The following is a 20,523-nucleotide window of genomic DNA, read 5'->3' on the forward strand; positions in this document are numbered from 1 at the left end:
TACCACTAAATAGTAACATTTGACTGCTTCATTGTGACTGTATTTCAAAACACCGGCATTCTCCCCCAATTTTTTTAAAATAATTTCTCCTGTGGTATGTTTGATTTCAGTACATTTTCATTTTCTTACTGAAGAAATATAAAAACAATTGGTCATTAGTTATAGTTTTGCAGTTTTTCAAAATATATGAATAGCAACCTTGCTTATGGAACGAAACAAGCTTCTGGTATATATATTGCAGTTGGAGAAACTGAACACTGCTGGAACTAATGGACTGCCTGTGGGAAATAGCCACTGAGTGTGAAGCGATAGTTGTAAAGGCAAAAATTATAAGTTTTGAAAGGCCTACATTAGCGAATAAAATAAAAATTTAAAATCATGGAATTGTAGTGTATCTGCAAATGATATTTAAAAGTCATATGTCAGTTTGTTTTCCACAGCAGACAGCATTTACCTCTTTGAGTGTTGTTCATTTTACAGATTTGTTTGTTGCCCCCATTTTATTCTTGCATTAAATCCACTTTCAGATCCAAATTTGGCTTTCCTTTTCCTTGTATTTAATGCCTATCCCAATTATAATACCTTAACTTGCACAACAACATTAATACCCGCCTGAATCATCTCAGCTGATGCAACTATATAGAATTTGTGGTGATCCAAGTCAATGGTAGTTCATGGTGCCATTGCAGTTCACTACAAGCTGTGGAATTATTTTAGTTGCATAAGCGAAGAAATCAGAGATCAAAATTTTCTACTAGGGGCAACTCTGATCTACCACTCGTAGGCAGAAAATGGAGTCATTGCGCACCAGGAAGCATTTACCTATTATTGGCATGAAATGAAGTACCACAAGCCATTAAGTGCAGTGAATACGCTCCATACATTTGGAATGCGCTGTTCATGACCCACAACACCTGTGTGATTCCATCTTCAATCATACAGGTCATGTCAACTCATGGCCATGAATTTCTCAGGCAAAAATATATATTAGACCTCTATATCAAAAGTTTTAAGAAATAAAATATTTTCATTTTATCTTAATTTTTGTAAATGGCACAGTCCTTTGAAAAATGTGTACTTTGTAAATAGCTCTTAAAACAGGTAAAGAACAAACAAAATATAACTAATAAACCAAAAGTACTGGAGACCTGGCACATGCTTTGCATTAAAGCTTCCTCTCAGTGTGCTGAAATTTGGTTGACATCCGCACACTTGTGGATTTCCTTTAACTTACAAATTTAGACAAAAATATGAAATTTAAGTTAATTTTTCCACTTAATTTTTTTTTTTTTTTTTTTTTTTTTTGTGTAATTTGGAAGGTTACAGAACACTATCTTTTCCGTCATATTACCAGATGCTACTGATGTAATCATAAACAGTATCTTCTCTGATACAGCTATCTGTATTATGTAAATATTTATAACTAAAAATGTAAAAAAATATTTTTTTTGAGTTTTTACAAGTTATTTGCTTGAAAACCCCCCATAAAAAAACTTTTGAGAATCACACAAATATTGTTTGGTTAATACATTAGTAGTCAGTGCAAACACAATGGGCAATATTTTTCTGTATATGGTGTTAAAATATTTTTCAACATTCTGCATATTTCATATAACTGAATTTCTAGTGTAAAATATGCATGTTGGCAACACTGTTTCCAGTGCTCTTCTGTTTATAACAATTGAGTGAGAACTTGCACATTAACCATTCTGCATAGAGTTTTGTGTGTAGTTTGAAGTTTTTGTTGGATACAATGTCAGTGAGGAAACACAGTAATGAAAGAGTTTGGTGTGTGGACTATGTAAAAAAGACACAAGAAAGTGGTGTTTAAGGAAAGTTGTTGCAAATCTGTCAGGGCTATTGCAGAAATATCTCTATCCTCAAGTAATGGTATTAGCATCATGTCCATTGCACAGGAATTGGTACCCATAGTACAAGAAGAACTTTCGTGACAATTCACATGATCATTCACCCCACCCGAATGTGAAACTGAAGAAAACAATGCAGATGTTTATATTCCTGGGTGTGAAGTTCTAGATATGTTGTTGTTGTTGTTTGGTCTTCAGTCCTGAGACTGGTTTGATGCAGCTCTCCATGCTACTCTATCCTGTGCAAGCTTCTTCATTTCCCAGTAACTACTGCAACCTACATCCTTCTGAATCTGCTTAGTGTAGTCATCTCTTGGTCTCCCTCTACAATTTTTACCCTTAACGCTGCCCTCCAATACTAAATTGGTGATCCCTTGATGCCTCAGAACATGTCCTACCAACCGATCCCTTCTTCCAGTCAAGTTGTGCCACAAACTTCTCCTGTCCCCAATCCTATTCAATACCTCCTCATTAGTTTTGTGATCTACCCATCTAATCTTCAGCATTCTTCTCTAGCACCACATTTCGAAAGCTTCAATTCTCTTTTTGTCCAAACTGCTATATCCCCCTTAAATGTCCTGGAAAGGTAAGAAGCACTAGAAGAAAACAGTACATAAAAAGAAAAGTGGAAGAAATTGAAAGAAGTTTTACACAAGCAACATCTTCAAAACTTTGTGAAGTGTATAGCGTAGATGCACTTGGTGCAGACCCTGAAGATAGTGATATGTGCACAAAATGTGATGAGTGGTTTCAAAACCTAAATACTGCTATCTCAGCAGAATCTATACTGAGAAGGTACAGTTACTGATGCTGATACCAGGTAGCTACTCTAGGCAGCAAACACAATACATACCCACTTCCTCACATTATTTGATTTCAAAAGCTGATAAAATAAAAAATGAGTAAGGTATTTGGGCATGCCCAGATTATTACTGTGGGCATTCATTGCAAGATGATACGCTTAGTGTTGCTCTGGAATTTTACCTAAGTGATGACAAAGATAGCAGCAGACAAATTCCTAACGAGGCTGATGTTATCTCTGTTAGTGAAAATGCTGAAAAAGTTAAAAAGATATATGACAAGATCAACAAGAGAATCATATCTCCCATTGCAAAAGTAGAACCTGAATTTAAAAATTGGTCTCAGAGAATTATTCTCCTTGTGACCAAAATAGGCAAAATACCAGCCAGTGAAAGAAGTTTGCACATGTATTTACTGCACTAATTTGAAACTTATTTGTTTCGCCATAAGCAGTGTCACAGGAAAGAAGTACACAGAAATGCTTTTGTGTACATATCAAGAGCCGCACGATAAATGTTGGTTGCAGGAGTGTGCAATATGGTGCTGAAGTGATGACTGTTGAAGCATTACACCTTCAGGATACTGAAAATGACATAACCTATGTATGGTGGGAGGGAGGAAAATTGGTGAAGAAGACAGCAGAGCCAGAGAAGTTTGTAATGATGGAATAGCTCACTATCATATGCAGAGGATTCAGAGAAAGGCCATAGCAGAAGTAAAATCAGCCACATCCCAGAATACTGACACATTAGTTATTCAATTCAACTTAGCTGAGAACTGGTCTGTTGCTTTGCAGAATGAAATTCTAAGTTATCACTGGCACAGATCACGAGTATCTACATTCACATGTGTTACTCACTTCCTTGGAACAACACACTGGTTTGCTATGTCAGTGATGATCTCATTCATTACAGTGCACATGCATGCTACACTGTTGGCATGATAATTGATGACATAGCATCTAGAGGCTATGAATTTCCTAAACATATATATGTGACTGATGGTGCAGCATCTCATTTTAAAAATTGCTTTCAACTTTATGAGCTTGGTCAACACTGTACTACAGCAATTACGAAAAACATTTGATATTTTCAGCAACAGGTCATGGAAAAAGTGCACATGATGGGTAGGAGGTCTCTGTAAACGTCTTGTAACAAGATTTAATCTCCAGCATGAAGCTGTTGATGCTATGAGAGATGCTACTGTATTTGTACACACCATATCAACATTAGTAACAAATATGAAACTATTAATCCTACATTACAGTACATTAAGGGAATTCCATTTAAAAGACATAGAAGAATGGTCTGCTATGAAGCTTGCAGTAAGAATTCAATCAAGTCACTACTGGGTTGCAACGAGGAGTGGCACATACACTGCAAGAATGGTTCTCCACAAAATGCAGTGATCACAGTATACATTAAAAGACTTTGTAGTGAGCCACTTCTTTTCTTGTATATGTAACAATCTGTGGTTGATGGAACAGATAATAAGTGTCTCTCACAAGCTGCAAGATATAACCATCTCTTTTATGACACCTCATGGCCCTGCTAATGCTTTCAAATGGCCATCATCAAAAGGTCAGTGCGCAGTTCCCATTTCCCAAGTACTGCTTGGCTATACAAGTTCAATGAGAAGCAGAGGGGGAAAAAAAAAAAACTAACTCTTTTCAACAAAGCAGTATTGATTGTTACATTGTAGGCTATTTTAATTCATGGAAAGTCATGAAGAAGTAAAATCATGACAGAAGACAATAATAATTTGTGAATAATATTGTAAAAAGGAAAATGGGCATGAACAGTCTATATGTCATTTTTGTTATAAAATGCTTCACAAAACAATGTTGTAAAGTACCGTATGTACTTTGATTTTGAAATGCCAGTTTTGTATGACATTTATTTAGAATCAGTGATCACTTTGAATATTTATTTTCATCTTTTGTACAGACAAGTATTGCCCACTCAGATTGTACATTCACTAAGTACAATGAGCAACTCGTGTGCCATGAAATTTTTAGAACATTTAGGATGGGAGTTTTGGAGATAATAATTTCTAAATAACCATAAAATTTCAGATTCTTTCACCTTTATGTACAAATATTTTGACAGTTTAAGAAGTTCATGCATTAATGTCATAGCTGACAGTTAGCAGCCCTTCCACTTCAACATTTTTGACTATTCATATTTTCAAAACATAAATTTGAAATCCGCAAAAAGTTACAAATTTTTGTAGTTCATTTAAAAAAAATAAATAAATGAAAAAAGTTCAGAGGAGTGCATGTATTAATCACGTCTCATAGTATTCAAAAAAAGTATTTATTGAAAATAAATCCAGATCTCTATAACTTTTGGTTTCTTTACTACAATTTTTGAATTTGCCCTTTCGTTACAATGTTCTCACAAATACTCTCATTCAGAAAGGTCTGTAGCATTTTACAAAATTTTAAGAAAATCAAAATATTGTAGTTTTGGAGAAGTATCATGTGGAACTTCCAAAATTTTTTTCAGCAAATTTTGAAATAGCGATGTGACACATTCACTCTTGACCTGTACGATTTGAGATGAAATCACCCACCTTCAACCCACATACACAAAGGTACAGTGTACACAGTCATTAACTCTGAATCCATAGATGGCTCTATCATTTGGGTATTCATGGAGAACTGAGCGCAGCAAAACAGGTGTCAAAGAATAGTGGGCTCTTGCGTCTTCCTTAGAGCGACATAACAGACTCACACATGTCGCAGACTATGTTTTACACCATGGGGAAAAGACAATCTATATGCAGTTAAGTAGAGAGAGATGGAAGTCCAATATAGGCTGCCACAGAAACCCCACTCAAGTAGCACAGGTGGGATACGTTACGCCAGGTAGTGTCGTAAGTCCTTTGTAGATTTAAGAACACAGCAATCGTGTGCGCAGAGCATAAAGGCATCTGAGATGTGGATTCTAGATGTATTGGATGTCAGTAATATCACACGCTGTTTTGACAATGGGGGAGATGTTCCATGTTTCTAGCTATCAAAAGCCATTAGTTGACCACTCTTTCAAATAATTTACATACGCCTTTCATTAAGATGATTTGTCTGTTGTTTTTCAAGTTATGTGATCCTTTCCTTATATGAGCACAGGGATGACAAAACTCTAGCAAAATGAGGTGGGAAAATCTATATCTCACCAGGTACAATCAAAAATCATAAGTGTTTCTTCTCTACTGTGATTGCTAAGGTGTTTCAGCATTTGCATTTGGATTTCTGGGGATGTTTGTTCAGAGGCTCCCATTCTTTAAACGGAAACTATATGGTTCCAGGAACTTTGTGTGAAAAATAAGCTGTTTTATACATATAAGTAGAACATTATATAATGGAAATGGAAATTCCGGACCTTTCCCTTATTTTGCGTATTAGTATAACATTATTTGGTCACTTGTGTTTGTGACTATATACTGTTTTTGTAGTTTTCACAAATGTGTTAATTTCTTATTGCCAGGCCAACCAAACTAAGTTTTGGCTTTGATTTCTGATGTAAAGATGCTGTGGCATGTGAAATCGTATATGGGCCATGTACTTTAAAGTCAACATCTACACTCAGCAAACCTTTGTGAAGTGCACAGCAGAGGATATGTCCCATTGTAGCAGTTATTAGCATTTATTCCTGCTCCACTCACATATGATGTCCATGATTGTTTAAGTGCCTCTGTGTGAGGTGTAATTAACTAATTTTGTCCTCACGATCACCATGTGAGCAAATAAGTAGGGGGTTGTTGTATATTCCTAGAGTCATTATTTAAATCATGGTCTTGAAATTTTGTAAGTAGGCTTTCTCAAGATAATTTACGTCTATCTTCAAGAGACTGCCAGTTCGCTTTCTTCGGCATCTCTGTGACACTCTCTCAAGGGTCAAACAAACATGTAACCATTAGTGCTCCCCTTCTCTGTATATGTTCAATATCTAGTATTAGTAGTCCTATTTGGTATGGGTCCCACACATTTGAGCAATATACTGGGATGGATCACACAAGTGATTTGTAAATAATCTCCTTTGTAGACTGATTGCACTTCCCCAGTATTCTACCAATAAACCAGTCTGTCACCTGCTTTACCCATAACTGAGCCTATGTGCTCATTCCATTTCATATCCCTACAAAGTGTTACATCCAGGCTAGTTTTGGAGTTGGCTAATTCCAACAGTAACTCATTGATATTATAGCCATAGGGTACTATGTTTTTTTAATTTTGGTCGCCACACAAGATAAGGATTTTTGAAGCAAATCTGTTGCTCTTTTAGAATAAATTTCAATGCCAGAAAAGTTATTTGGGAAGTTGTTATTTGCATAAGGATGCTTTGTGTGCCAGCTGTGTGATGTACCCAGTCATAAATTCTGAAATCAATATGTTGATGAAAGAGCTGTGCGACATGTCAAGCATCATAACTTCCTGCTTGAGTGTGATATTCAATGTCAATAAGGGTACAACCAATGGTTTATGTAATGTTGTTGTGAGGAAGATTCATGACAATCGATTCGGGGGGGGGGGGGGGGGGGGGGGGGGGGGGAAGCTGGTTTGAAAAATCTACAGACAATCCTCAAAACCTTTTATTTGAGTTATTACTTTTTCTTTCACTCAGCTGTGCGGTTTTGCACCCATGAGCATGGAGTCAGTGATCATTTCATTAATGATTACTTGGGAAGGGGAATATTTAAGTTTTTAAATATTTCGTACTCCTTATCATTTATTTTGAAAAGAGTGCTTTCTATTTTTTAACTTAATTCTAGTTTTTAAGGTGTTTAGTGTAGCAAAATGGATCTTGGTTGGAAGGAGGTGGATTTTTTGTGTGGGTGGGGAGTGGGAGAGAGTGTTTATGTTGGAGTAGTAGTCTGGGAGATGCTACGTGGAGTGGGTATTTTACTTTGTCATTTTAATAACATCATAACCAAGTGTTGTTTGGTTTACATACTGAATGTTGTTTAAATTTTTGGTTTTTGGCTTCCACTAGCTAAGAGTTTTTGCATGATGGTTTCATTTGATCAGTATGTAAGTTAATGAGATGACATGTATATGCCAGATTGAAGTGACATAAAAATTTTATGAAGGTCGAGATTTGAGCCCAGGTCTCCTGCTCTCTAAGCAGATATGCTAACCACTTTGCACCATGGCACAGTAGCTTTGCACTACTGCATGAAATACCCTAGAATGCCTCCCTCCTCAATCTAAATTCTCATTCACACTTCAATCCACTTGACATTCCCCCTAACTCGAACAATATTGCAGAGACTCTCTAACTTTAATGTACTAGCACCTCAGCATCAAACGAAACATGGGATCCTGCCTGAAACCCAAACACAGGTGCTTTAAGGATACAGGGTACTTATAAATGGTGGAAAATCAAATTTTTTATGACTTTATTAAATTCTGTAGTCTTTCCTGATTACATCGATACATACATTATAAGGTTTCAAATGAAAAATGACCTATATATACCAAATTTTTAAGTTACGGTCACATATGCTGCCACGCCCTCTTTATTTCTGTTACAGAAATAAGTATTATTTTGAAAAGAGCTGTAAACTTTCTGCTTCCAGTGATTATACATATGATACATTGTGTATGTTGGTAACAGTGCAGGTTTCTAGTGTCTGTAAATGATTATCTTTGCCAGTATTTACTTTTGTTTCACTGAATTAGTATGTTCACATGTTACTGAATGTTTGTTGCCCAAGTGCTACATATATTTGTGGAAGTACATATCCTTTAGTGTGCAATAAATATGAACTATGCCATGCATCAAGAAATTCAATGAAAGGAAATTCTGTGGTAACCAGTTCACAAACAAAGCAAGCCATCCTGTTGAAAGTAACCTATGTATCAGTTCTTCAGGGAACAAACTCCCACATGGCACGCCTCCTCGTGATTCACACTTTTGTGCTAAGATTGACGCTGTTTGTAGTGGATTTGTTGTTGTTGAAGTGGGCATCTTACCTTCTTTAATAGAGGAAGTGGCGAAATATAAATACTGTGATTGTGTAGGCTGCCTGGAAATAACTGAACAACAAAGTAGCAGGAAGGGTTTAGCATCAAAATTAGTTGTCCTGTGTAGATCCTGCAATAAATCTACCTCAAAAATGACTTCGAGCATTGTGGATAATTCATATGACGTGAATCTGAAGTTAGTGAATGCAATGTGTGCAATAGGAAAAGGAAGAAGGGCTGCTCAAATGTTTTGTAGTTTGATGGACCTTCCTCCTCCTCCCAGTAGGTTCAGCGAGTACATAAAAATACTTTCAGGTGCCTTGACAGTTACATCTAAAGCATTTATGAAACATGCAGTAGAAGAAACTAAATATTAGTGGAACCAGGGACATTGCTGTTTTAGTTGATGGTACTGTCGAGGACATCGTTCTTTGAATGGTGTTTAAGTGCTACTTCTCTGGAGAATGGAAAAGCTGTTGATGTTGAGTGCTTATCTAAGTACTGCCACATCTGCTATGGTAACACTGAAGGGCATATTGAACATTAGTAATCTAAGAATTATGATGGTTACAGTGGAGGTATGGAGTGTGATGGAGCTCTAAAAATATAACGTTTATAATGTTAGATATACGAAGTACCTAGGCGATGAGGACTCTAAATTAATGAGTACAATGTTTATGGTGATACCTTGGTAACAAAACTGGAGTGTTGTGGACATGTGCAAAAGAGGATGGGTGCTAGATTGAGGAAGCTACAAAGATAAACGAAAGGAAAGTTGCTATCCTTACGAAAATCTCTGCCTGGTTGAGGCAGATTGACAGAAACTGAAATAGACCTCCTTCAGAGTCATTATGAACTGGCCATTAGATAAAATGTACCTCTGAATGATGTTACAGCAATGAGGAAAGCTGTATGGGCCACCTACTTTCAAAAGTTATCGACAGATGACCATCCTGTTCAAAGACTTTGCCTTAAAGGAGCAGATTCTTGGTGTGGTTACCCAAAAGCAAAAGAAAGTAGTCAAATATACCATCATAAGCATTCCCTTCCTGAGCCTGTTATGAAGGAAATAAAACCAACTTTTAGAGACCAGAGTGACCCTGTTTTGCTTAGTAAATGTCTTCATGGAGCACTCAGAATACAAATGAAAGTTTCAACCATTGCATATGGGAAATATTACTCAAGAATATTTATGTAAGACTAAATACATTAAAAGTTGGTGTACTAGATGCAGTGATATGTTTCAATGATGGAGTGATAAGAAGGTTGGAAGTCCTGAGAAATTTAGGCATAAAATGTGGCTCTAATATGGAAAATCATTTGCTTGCGTGTGACAGACGAGTGCATGAAGCTGAAAGATTCGCTCTCCAAGTTACCAAAGAAGCAATATGTGCTAAAAGGAATGCCAAGAGGAAGCTTGAAGATGAGGAAATGCTGCAGGATAAAACTATGCTTCAGGAATGTCCTGCGGCACAGTTTAATTGGACTCATATCTTCATTTGCAATTTCCTGCAAGTTGTATTTTTAAGAATTCAGTTACAAATATTCCCTAAAGTTAATAAAGCAGTGCTCTAACTTTTTTTCTGTAAATTGCAATGGTCCATAATTCTGCAGTAGACCTAAGCTTTATTGCAGAATCAATTAAATTATAAAAAACATTTTTATTAGGAAAAAATTACAAAAATTAAAATGTAAGATGTGATATTTTTTATCCTTTTAATATACATAATAGGTGGAATTAAATAACTCTAGTTCCTCAGCCATTATGTCATGCATATCTGGTAAAAATGTGGTCTCCTTCAAATGTATAACATTGGATTAAATGGTACCTCAATTTGAGGAAGCATTTTGGGAAAAAATGCAACAATTTCTTTGTAATTATTTTCAATAACCATAAGCAGGTTCAAAAATATTCAAAATACTTCCAATTCGTTTAGAAAGTGTGCTGCATTACTTTATATCAACAAAAAATCTGTAAAACATATTGTCTACATTATAAACAGTACTGAAAGAAATGTGTTGATTTTTACATAATATTGAGCCAGAAAAATATCGCATATTCCTAATCAAATTAAATGGTCCCAGAGATCTTTTCAAGTACCAAACATCTGCGGTCTATATAGCAGACTGAAGCAACAAATGAAAATTTGTACCACGGCCAGGAACAAGGCACTGGCGCAAATTTTCATTCACCACTTTGGTTTGCAGATATACCTCATAGCAATTTGAGACCTTGGAACCACATAATTTCATCTGATTAAAGCACCTATCCCTGGGTTTCAGGTAGGAGCCCCTGCTTTGTTTGACTCTGAGATACTATTCCAATACAGCTGGAGAAACTCTGCAATGTTGTTCCCCCAACTGGAACAACATGTGGACTAAGGAACGATGGGGAATTTGGATCGAAGAGGGAAGTATGCTTACGGTATTCTGAGCAGTTGTGCAAAACCACTGTGACAGGGCATGTAGTGGTTTGCGCATCTGTCTAATGAGCAGGAGACCTAAGTTCAAATCCTTGCAAACATAGATGTAAATGTAAACTGTTAAGAAATGGACACCAGATCAGAAAGTGGTGCATCATCAATCAAGGGTTGAGAGCAGTAGGCACAGAACGGGGCAGGCTCACCTCTTAGTAATCAATAATAGGGTTATGGCTATTAGTCCAGTCAAAATGCAGAAATACCTTGCAAAAGTTGGGTAGAAGAGTTTATTTTTTCAACTCGTTCATATGGTTGGAAATATTAGAAAACCAAATTTTGCCAACAAATTTTTGCTTGGGAAAACTTTCTGCAGTCAAAAAACTTGGAAAATTTCGGCCTTTTTTCCGTATTTTCAAAATATCTCAGCTTCATTTGCTCCTATCGCTTTAACGTCTGTTTTCTATTTTAAAGAGCACAAAATTCTCTATAAATTTGATTCTTGCCATTTTTTTCTACTCACAATATCTAAGGTGCTACAGCGCCTAAAAAAATACCAATTTTTCAAATTTTGAGCATAGGGGCAAGATACCTTATTTTTGAACACTATTTTTTCAGTTTCTGTTTGTGTAGTATAAATACATCATGTTATATGTCGGAATTTACCACCTCACTTTCAAGTATTCAATTTCTCTGTATGCAACATGAGTATTGCTGGGCACCCAACTATTGTGATTCTTACATCACCGCCTGAAGTTCACTATGGCCCACCTCAGCCATGGTATTTGTAAAACTATAAATATAAAAATACATCATTAAGAGACACACACATACACACAAAATAAATTGTCTCAGGAAACTGAACTATTATTAGATGCAATAGGCAACCTAATTAGGTAGGTAATTATTCTAGTGTATAAAAGCCATACAGTTACCATTAAAAATAAGTAGCTTTATTACAATTAAAATGCATTGTCAGTTACTAAAAAATGTTGACAGTTCTGGGTGTGTAATACTTGTAATATCGCACATTAGTGCACTTGAGACAGATATGAGCATCACTTCCAACGTTTTGATGGGCCAGGTTCCTCAGTGTCACCAGAAATACCTTGAGTTGCGGATTCAGGGTCTGCACCTAGAATTGATCCCAGGTTGACCTCTTCTTTAAACAGCGAGTCAGCCTCAGCAAGTTCATTGATTTCGTCAGCGGTTTCCTCAACATCCTCCATAACATCATCTTCACTGTCTTCATATAAAAATTTTGGCACGTTTCCACAGTTGACCCCAATAAATTTCTTGCAAATTGGAGAACATTTCAAAAACGCTTTTCTGCAGGAGCACACACTGCCACAGTTCAGCTTGCATGAGCATGAAACAATGTGAAGAAGTGGTTCAGGTGCTGGATCTTGGTTCATTATAACGGGTATTGGACCGTGGTCACTGTGATTCCAGCCCCATTTCTCAGGAGGTTTCCAGTTTACCATCCAACTTTGGACTTGTTAGTAAGTCCGCAACGAATGATGTTGTGCAGCATCTAGTGTAGGTGGCAACCGTGCAAGATTCAGTTTGCTTTTTGTGGCATACTTGGCGAATAGCTGGTACCGCAAATGGTATAGTGTGTGGGAAATGCTGACACCTCCACTAGGCAATGCGATAGTAACCTGTTCTGTTGCCGTTATTATTTCTTCACGGGTAGCATATGGTTTATTGAACGTGCAAAGCGCTGAGATTAGGTGTTCATTTTTCGCAACAATATTGCAGCACTTAATTTTTCCCTGACCAAAAAAAGCTAAAGGTGTGGGTGAACATAATATATTTACTGTCAAACTTGTAAGATGCAGTGAAAATCACTTGTCTTCTACATTTCCTCTTCCTGGCTGTAAGAAAAATAAGTTTTCAATGCCTTGCCCCAAACCAGTCTTGAGCACAAGCAGGTCATCTTCTCCTACAATGCCTAACACTTCCAAAATCTTTGGTTCTTGAAATCACAGATGTTACAATCATAACGTCAGCATCTTCTTGTGCCTGGTGCACTTCAACGCTACACTGCAGAAATTCCTTTTTAACAAGTGTGATCAAATGCATCTTGTTTCGTTCGTTGTACAAGAACTTAGCCTGAGGGACTTGGTTCACCATCTCTGATTCAACCACAACGTGAACCGAAGAATGTTTTTTGGAACTACGAATCCTCTCAGCATACCCAGGATACCCATCAAATACAATAGCAAGTTGAGATCCAAATTGACGTTGCAGGTAAGAAACATAGCTTTGGGCAACTGACTTGAAGCAAACATTTTGAGTCCAAGTCACTTTGTGGATAAGGTACCCTCCAACAAAATTTCGTTTGGCATATGGCAGTCTTAACTGCTTGATTAAAAAGTCATCAGAATTTCCTTTAGCACATAAGAAGCATTTCTCTTTGAACTTGAACTGACCTTTTTCCTGCGACCGATGTAGCACGCCTGATGGTTCCTGAGGATATCGAAGGCTAGCTGCTATCATTCTCTCATTAATGTACTTCTTATACCATGTTTCATGCACCATCACTTCACTGAGCATTTTTAAAAACCGAGTGTGAGCAGACTCCCTGCGTTTAGCACTACAATCGATAAGTGTGCTCAGTCCTTTCTTTTTCACATTGCATCCACCACTCACCACAGTTTTTTTTACAAATGAAACACAAATTCATGTCAGACATACTCATCTTCAGCACCACAACATATACTGAATGGAAGTGACTCCAAACTCTAGGACCCTTATTGTTGTGTGCTAATAGCTGTCAGCACGCTGTGAACAATCACTAGAGATAATTGCCTTCCACCCGCCAAAGAATAAATATGCTTTTGTCCGCTAAAGAATACTTCCTACTTACTTTTTCTTATAACTGATCATTAACGTCAACTGTAGAAAATGTATGGCACCTGCATGCAATCGTATTACATATTGTAACACAAATAAACTTCACGCAATCCGACGTGAATGTGTTCGTAGTTACTGAATATGATGCTGTTTGTCTTGGCCGCGCGCAGCAGAGTGAGTTGGTAAATTCCAATTAATAACATGATGAGTAATATGTTTATACCACACAAATAGAAACTGAAATAACAGTGTTAAAAAATTAGGTAATTTGCCACTTTGCTCGAAATTTGAAAAATTGGTATTTTTTCACGCGCTGTAGTGCCTTAGATATTGGGAGTAGAAAAAAAATGGTAAAAATCAAATTTGTAGAGAATTTTGTGTTCTTTAAAACAGAAAATAGACATCAAAGCGATAGGAGCAAATAAAACTGAGATACTTTGAAAAAACTGAAAAAAGTCCGTAATTTTCTAAGTTTTTTGACTGCGGAAAGTTTTCCCAAGAGAAATTTTGTTGGCAAAACTTTGTTTTCTAACCTTTCCACAATATGAATGAGATAAAAAAAACTTCTACCCCACCTTTGCAAGGTACAGCCTTTTTTTCCGACAGTTTCACTGGACTGTATGGCAAATAAGACTACGCTGAGCGCAGAACCCTCAGGCACACCATTCTCTTGAATAAAAGTGTTCACCAGAGCTGAGCCCATATGTTTCTTAAAAACATGATATTTAAAAAAATTCTAAGACAGAAATGGGCAGGTGAACCTAGAATCCCCACTCATACATAATACAGAGGATACCCATCTTCCAGCATGTCGTACGCCTCCTCCAAATCAAGAAACATGGACACAGTCTGAAGCTTCTGCAAAAAAACTGTTCACAATATGAGTTGATAAGATGACGAGAAGATCAACTGCTGAGCGCTGCTTATGGAATCCACACTGGACATTAGTGAGGAGATTCCTAGATGCAAGCCACTACACCAGCCGAACATTAATCACACATTCCATCATCTTGTAGATGCTGCTGAAGAGGGAAATTGGGCAGAAGCTGGAAGGAAGGCTTTTGTCATTACTAGACTTAGGTATGTGAATGATAATGGTCTCACACTAGTGACTGGGAAATGTGCCATCTGTACTGCATAAAAGGTATAAAACAAGGTGCTGAATGAAACATGTCTACCTGTCAGGAGAGCAATGTGTGAAGCCTTCAATGACTAACATAGCAGAATGTTGTCAAATGGTCTTTGAAAGAACCCACAGAACCTTTGGTCATATGCGAAGGCTGTTAGCGGCACCTAAGTTAGTGTCCAGTACCTAGTGAATGAGACAGGAACTGAAATTGAAGGTAGCAAAGCAAAAGCTGAAATGCCTAACTCCATTTTCAAATGTTCCTTTCCAAAGGAAAATCCAGGAGAATTGCACCAATTTAATCCTCATGCCACTGAAAAGATGAACAAAATAAATACTAGTGTCAGTGATGTTGAGAAACTGCTGAAGTTGTTAAAACTGAGCAAAGCCCCAGGGCCTAATGCAATCCCTCACCCAAAAAACCATGTCCAGTTCTTGGAAGTGATCCACAATAATACCATCCCATATCCCCAACATCGATTTACTGGGGAATCTTAGAACATATTCTGAGCTCAAATGCAATTGAGGTATCTTGAACAGAATAGCCTCCTCAATGCCAACCAATACATACTGGAACATCTGGATCATGGCAATTAGGTCAGTGTAGTATTTCTTGACTTCTGGAAAGTATTTGACACAGTACCGTTCCTATGCTTCTTGTCAAATGTATCATCATATGCGTTACCATGTGAAATTTGTAACTAGACTGAGGACTCTTTGGCAGAGAGGATGCAGTACGTTATCTTGGATGGAGAGTCATTGTCAGACGTAGCAGTAACTTTGCCAGGTGTGTCCCAGGGAAACATGTCTGGACCCTTGCTGTTCATGTTGTATATTAATGACCTTGTAGATAACATTAATGTAACATCAAGCTGTTTGGAGATGATGCACTTTATATAATGAAATACTATCTGACAGAAGCTGCATAGATATTCAGACAGATCTTGATAAGATTTAAAAGTGATGTAAAGATTGACACCTTGCTTTAAATGTTCATAAATGTAAAACTGAGCACTTCACAAAAAAAAAAAAAAAAAACAACATAGTATCCTATGACTATAATATCAGTTAGGCCTACTCAGTTGTAGGTAAAGCCGGTGGTAGACTTTCGTTTATTGGTAGAACACCGAGGAAGTGCAATCAGTCTATTAAGGAGTTTGCTTACAAATCAATTGTGTGACCGGTTCTAGAATATTGCTCAAGTGTGTCGGACCCATATCAAATAGTGCTAACAGGGGGTATTGAATGTACACAGAGGAGGTCAGCACAAAGGGTCACAGGTTTGTGTAATCTGTGGGAGTGTGTCACAGAGATACTGAAGGAACTGAACTGCAGACTTGAAGAGAGATTTAAACTATCCTGAGAAAGTCTATTAACAAAGTTTAATAATGACTCAAGGAATATACTAAAATCGCCTATGTATCGCTCACATATCGATCGTGAGGATAAGATTATAATAATTACTGCATGCACAGAGGCATTCAACCAGTCATTCTTCCTGCACTCCATACACGAATGGAAAGGGAAGAAAGCCTAATAACTGGTACAATGGACCACACCATCTACCATGCAGGTCATGTGGTTTGCAAAGTATAGATGTTGATATAAGTAATTATTCTTTTCTGCAGTATGACAACTGTGTCCATGTTTTATGCCTTTGATCCCAAGAAAAGAAACCCATATCTAAGAACTGAGTGAACATAGTAATATAATGGGACCGAAAGACATTAGCTGTTACATACTGATATATAACACTTTCCCCCTCCTCCTTCTGTGTGTCTCCATAGTGAAACTGTTTGTGTTGTGTTTTTGAATAAGAGATGGCAATGAGTATTAATGTCACTTTAACGCATACTGGAAAGCATCTGAAAATTACACTATGACTGGCTGACACACCAGATGAAATGTCATTAGTCTGGAATGGAAAACCCAACTACTTCTGTCTGATAACAAAGTATTGCCAGCAAACACTCTATGTTTTGGTGTTACGGGATATTCCATTTAAAGTAGGACACACAATATTTAAAAGTTTAAAATTTGGTACTTTTAATATATATAAAAGGCTGGACTTTTTACTGTATGACAACAATGGTTTGTGGGCCATTATTACTTTCCCTCCATAATTTGTAGCCATTTTTATAATGCTGTAGGGCCTATGTCTTTCATGTGATAAGAGTGTGAATTATTGGAGATTTTGGACCTTCATTTCAACTAAGTGGCAGGTACGAATTAGCATATCATTATTTATATTACTGTTACATACCCGGAGGTATTGTGTAAAGAGTATAACACTGAAGTAGGTAAATAATAGGCTGGGGTAAACAATATAATACAACAGCATGAACTTTCATGTGACATGAGTCACTTACACGTAATTAAGTGTTTATACCAAGACAGATATTAGAGATAACTTTATATTGTTCAGTAATTTACTTCTTAGTGTGAATGTGTAACTAGTATCACTACTAAAAATTTCCCAATTTTTACTAATATTGTAAAAACAGAAAATTAAATTTGTACCATGAGTCACACAATCTGAGTCACAGCTGTATTATTTTAAGATTAGAAGAAGAGGATGCCCTTAGCAGCAGCAGAAAGACGGAGTAGGAGGAGGGAAACACTAAAGAGTGAAGAAATATATGACGAATTTAAGAAGCAGCCTCTGGAAGAAGCTCTAAGAAGCCAGCAGAAAGAGAAACAAAAGTTTCTACAATTGAGTCATCATAAACAAGGACTGTTATTTGAAGAAAGAAGAGCTAAAAATAGGGAAAGAGCTAGAAAACACAGGCAACATAAGATGCAAGAGCAGCAACCTAGTAAAGCAAGTTTGTCACTGTATAAGTCACATCGTGCTCTGGATGAAGCCATGGCTCGAGTACTGCAATTGCTCACATTAGCAAGGTACTGTTAACTATACCTGAAAATGTGAAGGCAGTTTCAATCTGGTCAGATGGATCTGCCTCACAATTTAAAAACAAATATATTACTGGTACTGTGCCTCAATTTCAATCATGTCATAATGTGGAACTCTATTGGAACTTATTTGCTACATTCCATCGTAAAGGAGCCATAGATAGATGAAACTGGTGCAGTTGCAGAACGACTAGTGGGGAATGCTGTATCTACCTGAAATTCATAGAAGGTGATCCATCAACTTTCGCGCAGGTAGCTACAAGTACCACAACTATACAGGTTTTTCATGTGTCTATTGGTGAAATTCAAGGAATCAATGTGAAACTTAATCTGGCTCAAATGTTGTCTTCAGCACCATCAGTACCGAACATAAAAAGCATTCACTGCTTTCACTACTAGAAAGGAGTTCTACAAACATATCTGCTGTCTCCAAAGAATTCTGCTGCTGCAGATCACCGTACTGACAAAGGTAGCTATAGAAACTGTGAAAATTGTAGACTGGTACAAAGTAGAATATGACTGTAAACTCAATGCTGGAGAAGTGTGTGCAGTTTTTGGAAATTCTTACTTAATGAGTGCAGTAGTGTGTGCTGGTCACTATTGGAAATTGTCGGTAAAGTGTGATGAAATTATAAGGAAAATTAATGCAATTAATGTAGTCAGTGCAAAAGAATATTTTCAGTTCTCTGAACTTTAATTGAATTTATTGTTCATTTTCCCAGTTGTCATGCTCTTATAATTTTTCATACTGTATGCTCTTATAATTTTTCATACTGTTTGAAAAGTGAAATGTTAACGTTAAATTTATCTTATTTGGCACATACTGCCACATTTTTATTTCTCTGCCTGTAGGAAAAAAGTTTTTCCAACAAGAAGTAACATTGAGTCACGTGCCTTTTTCAATATATTACAATATTTCACAAGGTATAAATATTTTTAGAAATCTGCAACTGTTATTTGAACACCAACCTAATATGAATTTTCTGTGATAAAAACCAGATCCATCCATAGCTTGAGGACATTTTTGACCTGAAATGCACATTACCAATAGGACGTCTCAAATTTGTAACACAAGTCAAAACATAAATTACATTCTTGTTCTTTAATTTTAATGCTCCTTCCTGCTTAAGTAACACTTTAAGATCTTTGCCTGAATAACACAATTTGTAATGATGATTTACAAAAGAAAGTATGGGTTTATAGATTAATAACAAGTCAATATAATAAAACATTGATTTCAAAATGTAACGTGAGTCACCATGGAATCTCCCTTACGGAAAAAGTTTAAGTGGATTGATATTATCTATTTGTCACTTGCGACTGGTTTCCATTACAATAAAAACTGGCTACCTTCACATGCCATGACGGTGTTTTCACCTACAACACTGAAATGTATTACCGTCTACATATTCCCCTGTCGTATTCGTATATTACGGCAGCGCGAAAACATAAAAAAGGACAAAGCGCTAAGGCAATCCTCTAATGTCCGTTCTATACTTAGAAAATCACTTCTTAAGGATGAACCGCGGAGTGTAGATAATTCTTTAATATGACACTGTGGAATGTTAATTCTAACAGGAAGAGTCAGTTTCTGAGCGTTAGTAGGATATCAAAATTACATGAGGATTTCTAATTTCGTTGTCTACTGACGAGCAATGATAAGAAATGTACATAAATGCTCTCTCACAATTTTTTTCTGTTAAAACAACAAATCACGTTGTGTGCTACACTGTTAAATAAACGTGTTTCAACTGAAAATATACTCGACGAATAAAAAGAAAAGAAAATATAAGCATGTGTGTCATGATGTGGGTTGTATTACTTACCAATAGTTCAGTTTCGTCGTTTCCCGGCCAATTTATTCTGTAAAAAATGGAATCATCAAAGCCACTTTCAGCACATCCATAGTCTGAGGCGAGGAGATACAAAAGACATATCATTAAATGCCAAGAAATCATTTTGACAAATTCATAATTTCACAGCTCGCCTCGACAGCTGACTACACAGTTTACAAATCTACCGATACTTCACGTCACATAACTATGTTTTCACAACACGTCCCACCAATAAAACAGCAACACGTCAGAGATTATCAGTGACAAAGAAGCTTCTGGGCATTGGACACGTTTTGTATCGCTTTGTTTTCTAAAACAAGTGAGAAGTTGGTCATGCATCCCTTCACCATCGCTTTCGGAGCCCAGTAGAGTTTTCAGATGCATTGGGATATTTTCTACTTCTAAATTTTCAGTAAGACGTTAACTTAAAAACAGGTTTGAGGTGATGCCTAAGCGCGGGGTCAATTTCTAGTTGTTTTAAAGAAAGCGCTCACTTCAGAGATTTGAGGTAGCTGAAAATATGTTGCCCGCTCGAGGTGCCTCGTCTTTTGCGAGGGTTTGCTAGTCAGTTGAGAGCTCCAAAGCTAGGTAAGTGTTGGAGCCCCTTAGGGGAACTGCAGGAGGGAAGTCAACTTGGAATGTCATATACTGGAAGGGGAGAGAGGGAAGCGGGGCAGGTGTCTCATAGGAGAACTTGGTATAGCCGACTACAAATCGTGGTATAAATGTCAACTGC

General features: G+C 36.9%; 1 protein-coding gene across 2 annotated transcripts in view; it reads right to left on the reverse strand.

Moving 5' to 3' along the window:
• The window catches only part of LOC126278153 (endoplasmic reticulum lectin 1), an 89,543-nt gene extending 69,389 nt beyond the window's left edge, over positions 1-20,154 (reverse strand). The window contains exon 1 of one of the 2 annotated variants that reach the window (XM_049978052.1): positions 19,779-20,154. In XM_049978052.1, coding sequence (XP_049834009.1) covers positions 19,779-19,910 — 132 coding nt within the window. In that variant the 5' untranslated portion in view covers positions 19,911-20,154. The remainder of the gene's footprint in view (positions 1-19,778) is intronic. The other variant, XM_049978053.1, reaches the window with a different exon arrangement.
• Positions 20,155-20,523: the final 369 nt, after the last annotated feature.

Source organism: Schistocerca gregaria, chromosome 6, assembly GCF_023897955.1.
Source record: "Schistocerca gregaria isolate iqSchGreg1 chromosome 6, iqSchGreg1.2, whole genome shotgun sequence".
In the NCBI taxonomy this organism is placed as follows: domain Eukaryota; kingdom Metazoa; phylum Arthropoda; class Insecta; order Orthoptera; family Acrididae; genus Schistocerca; species Schistocerca gregaria.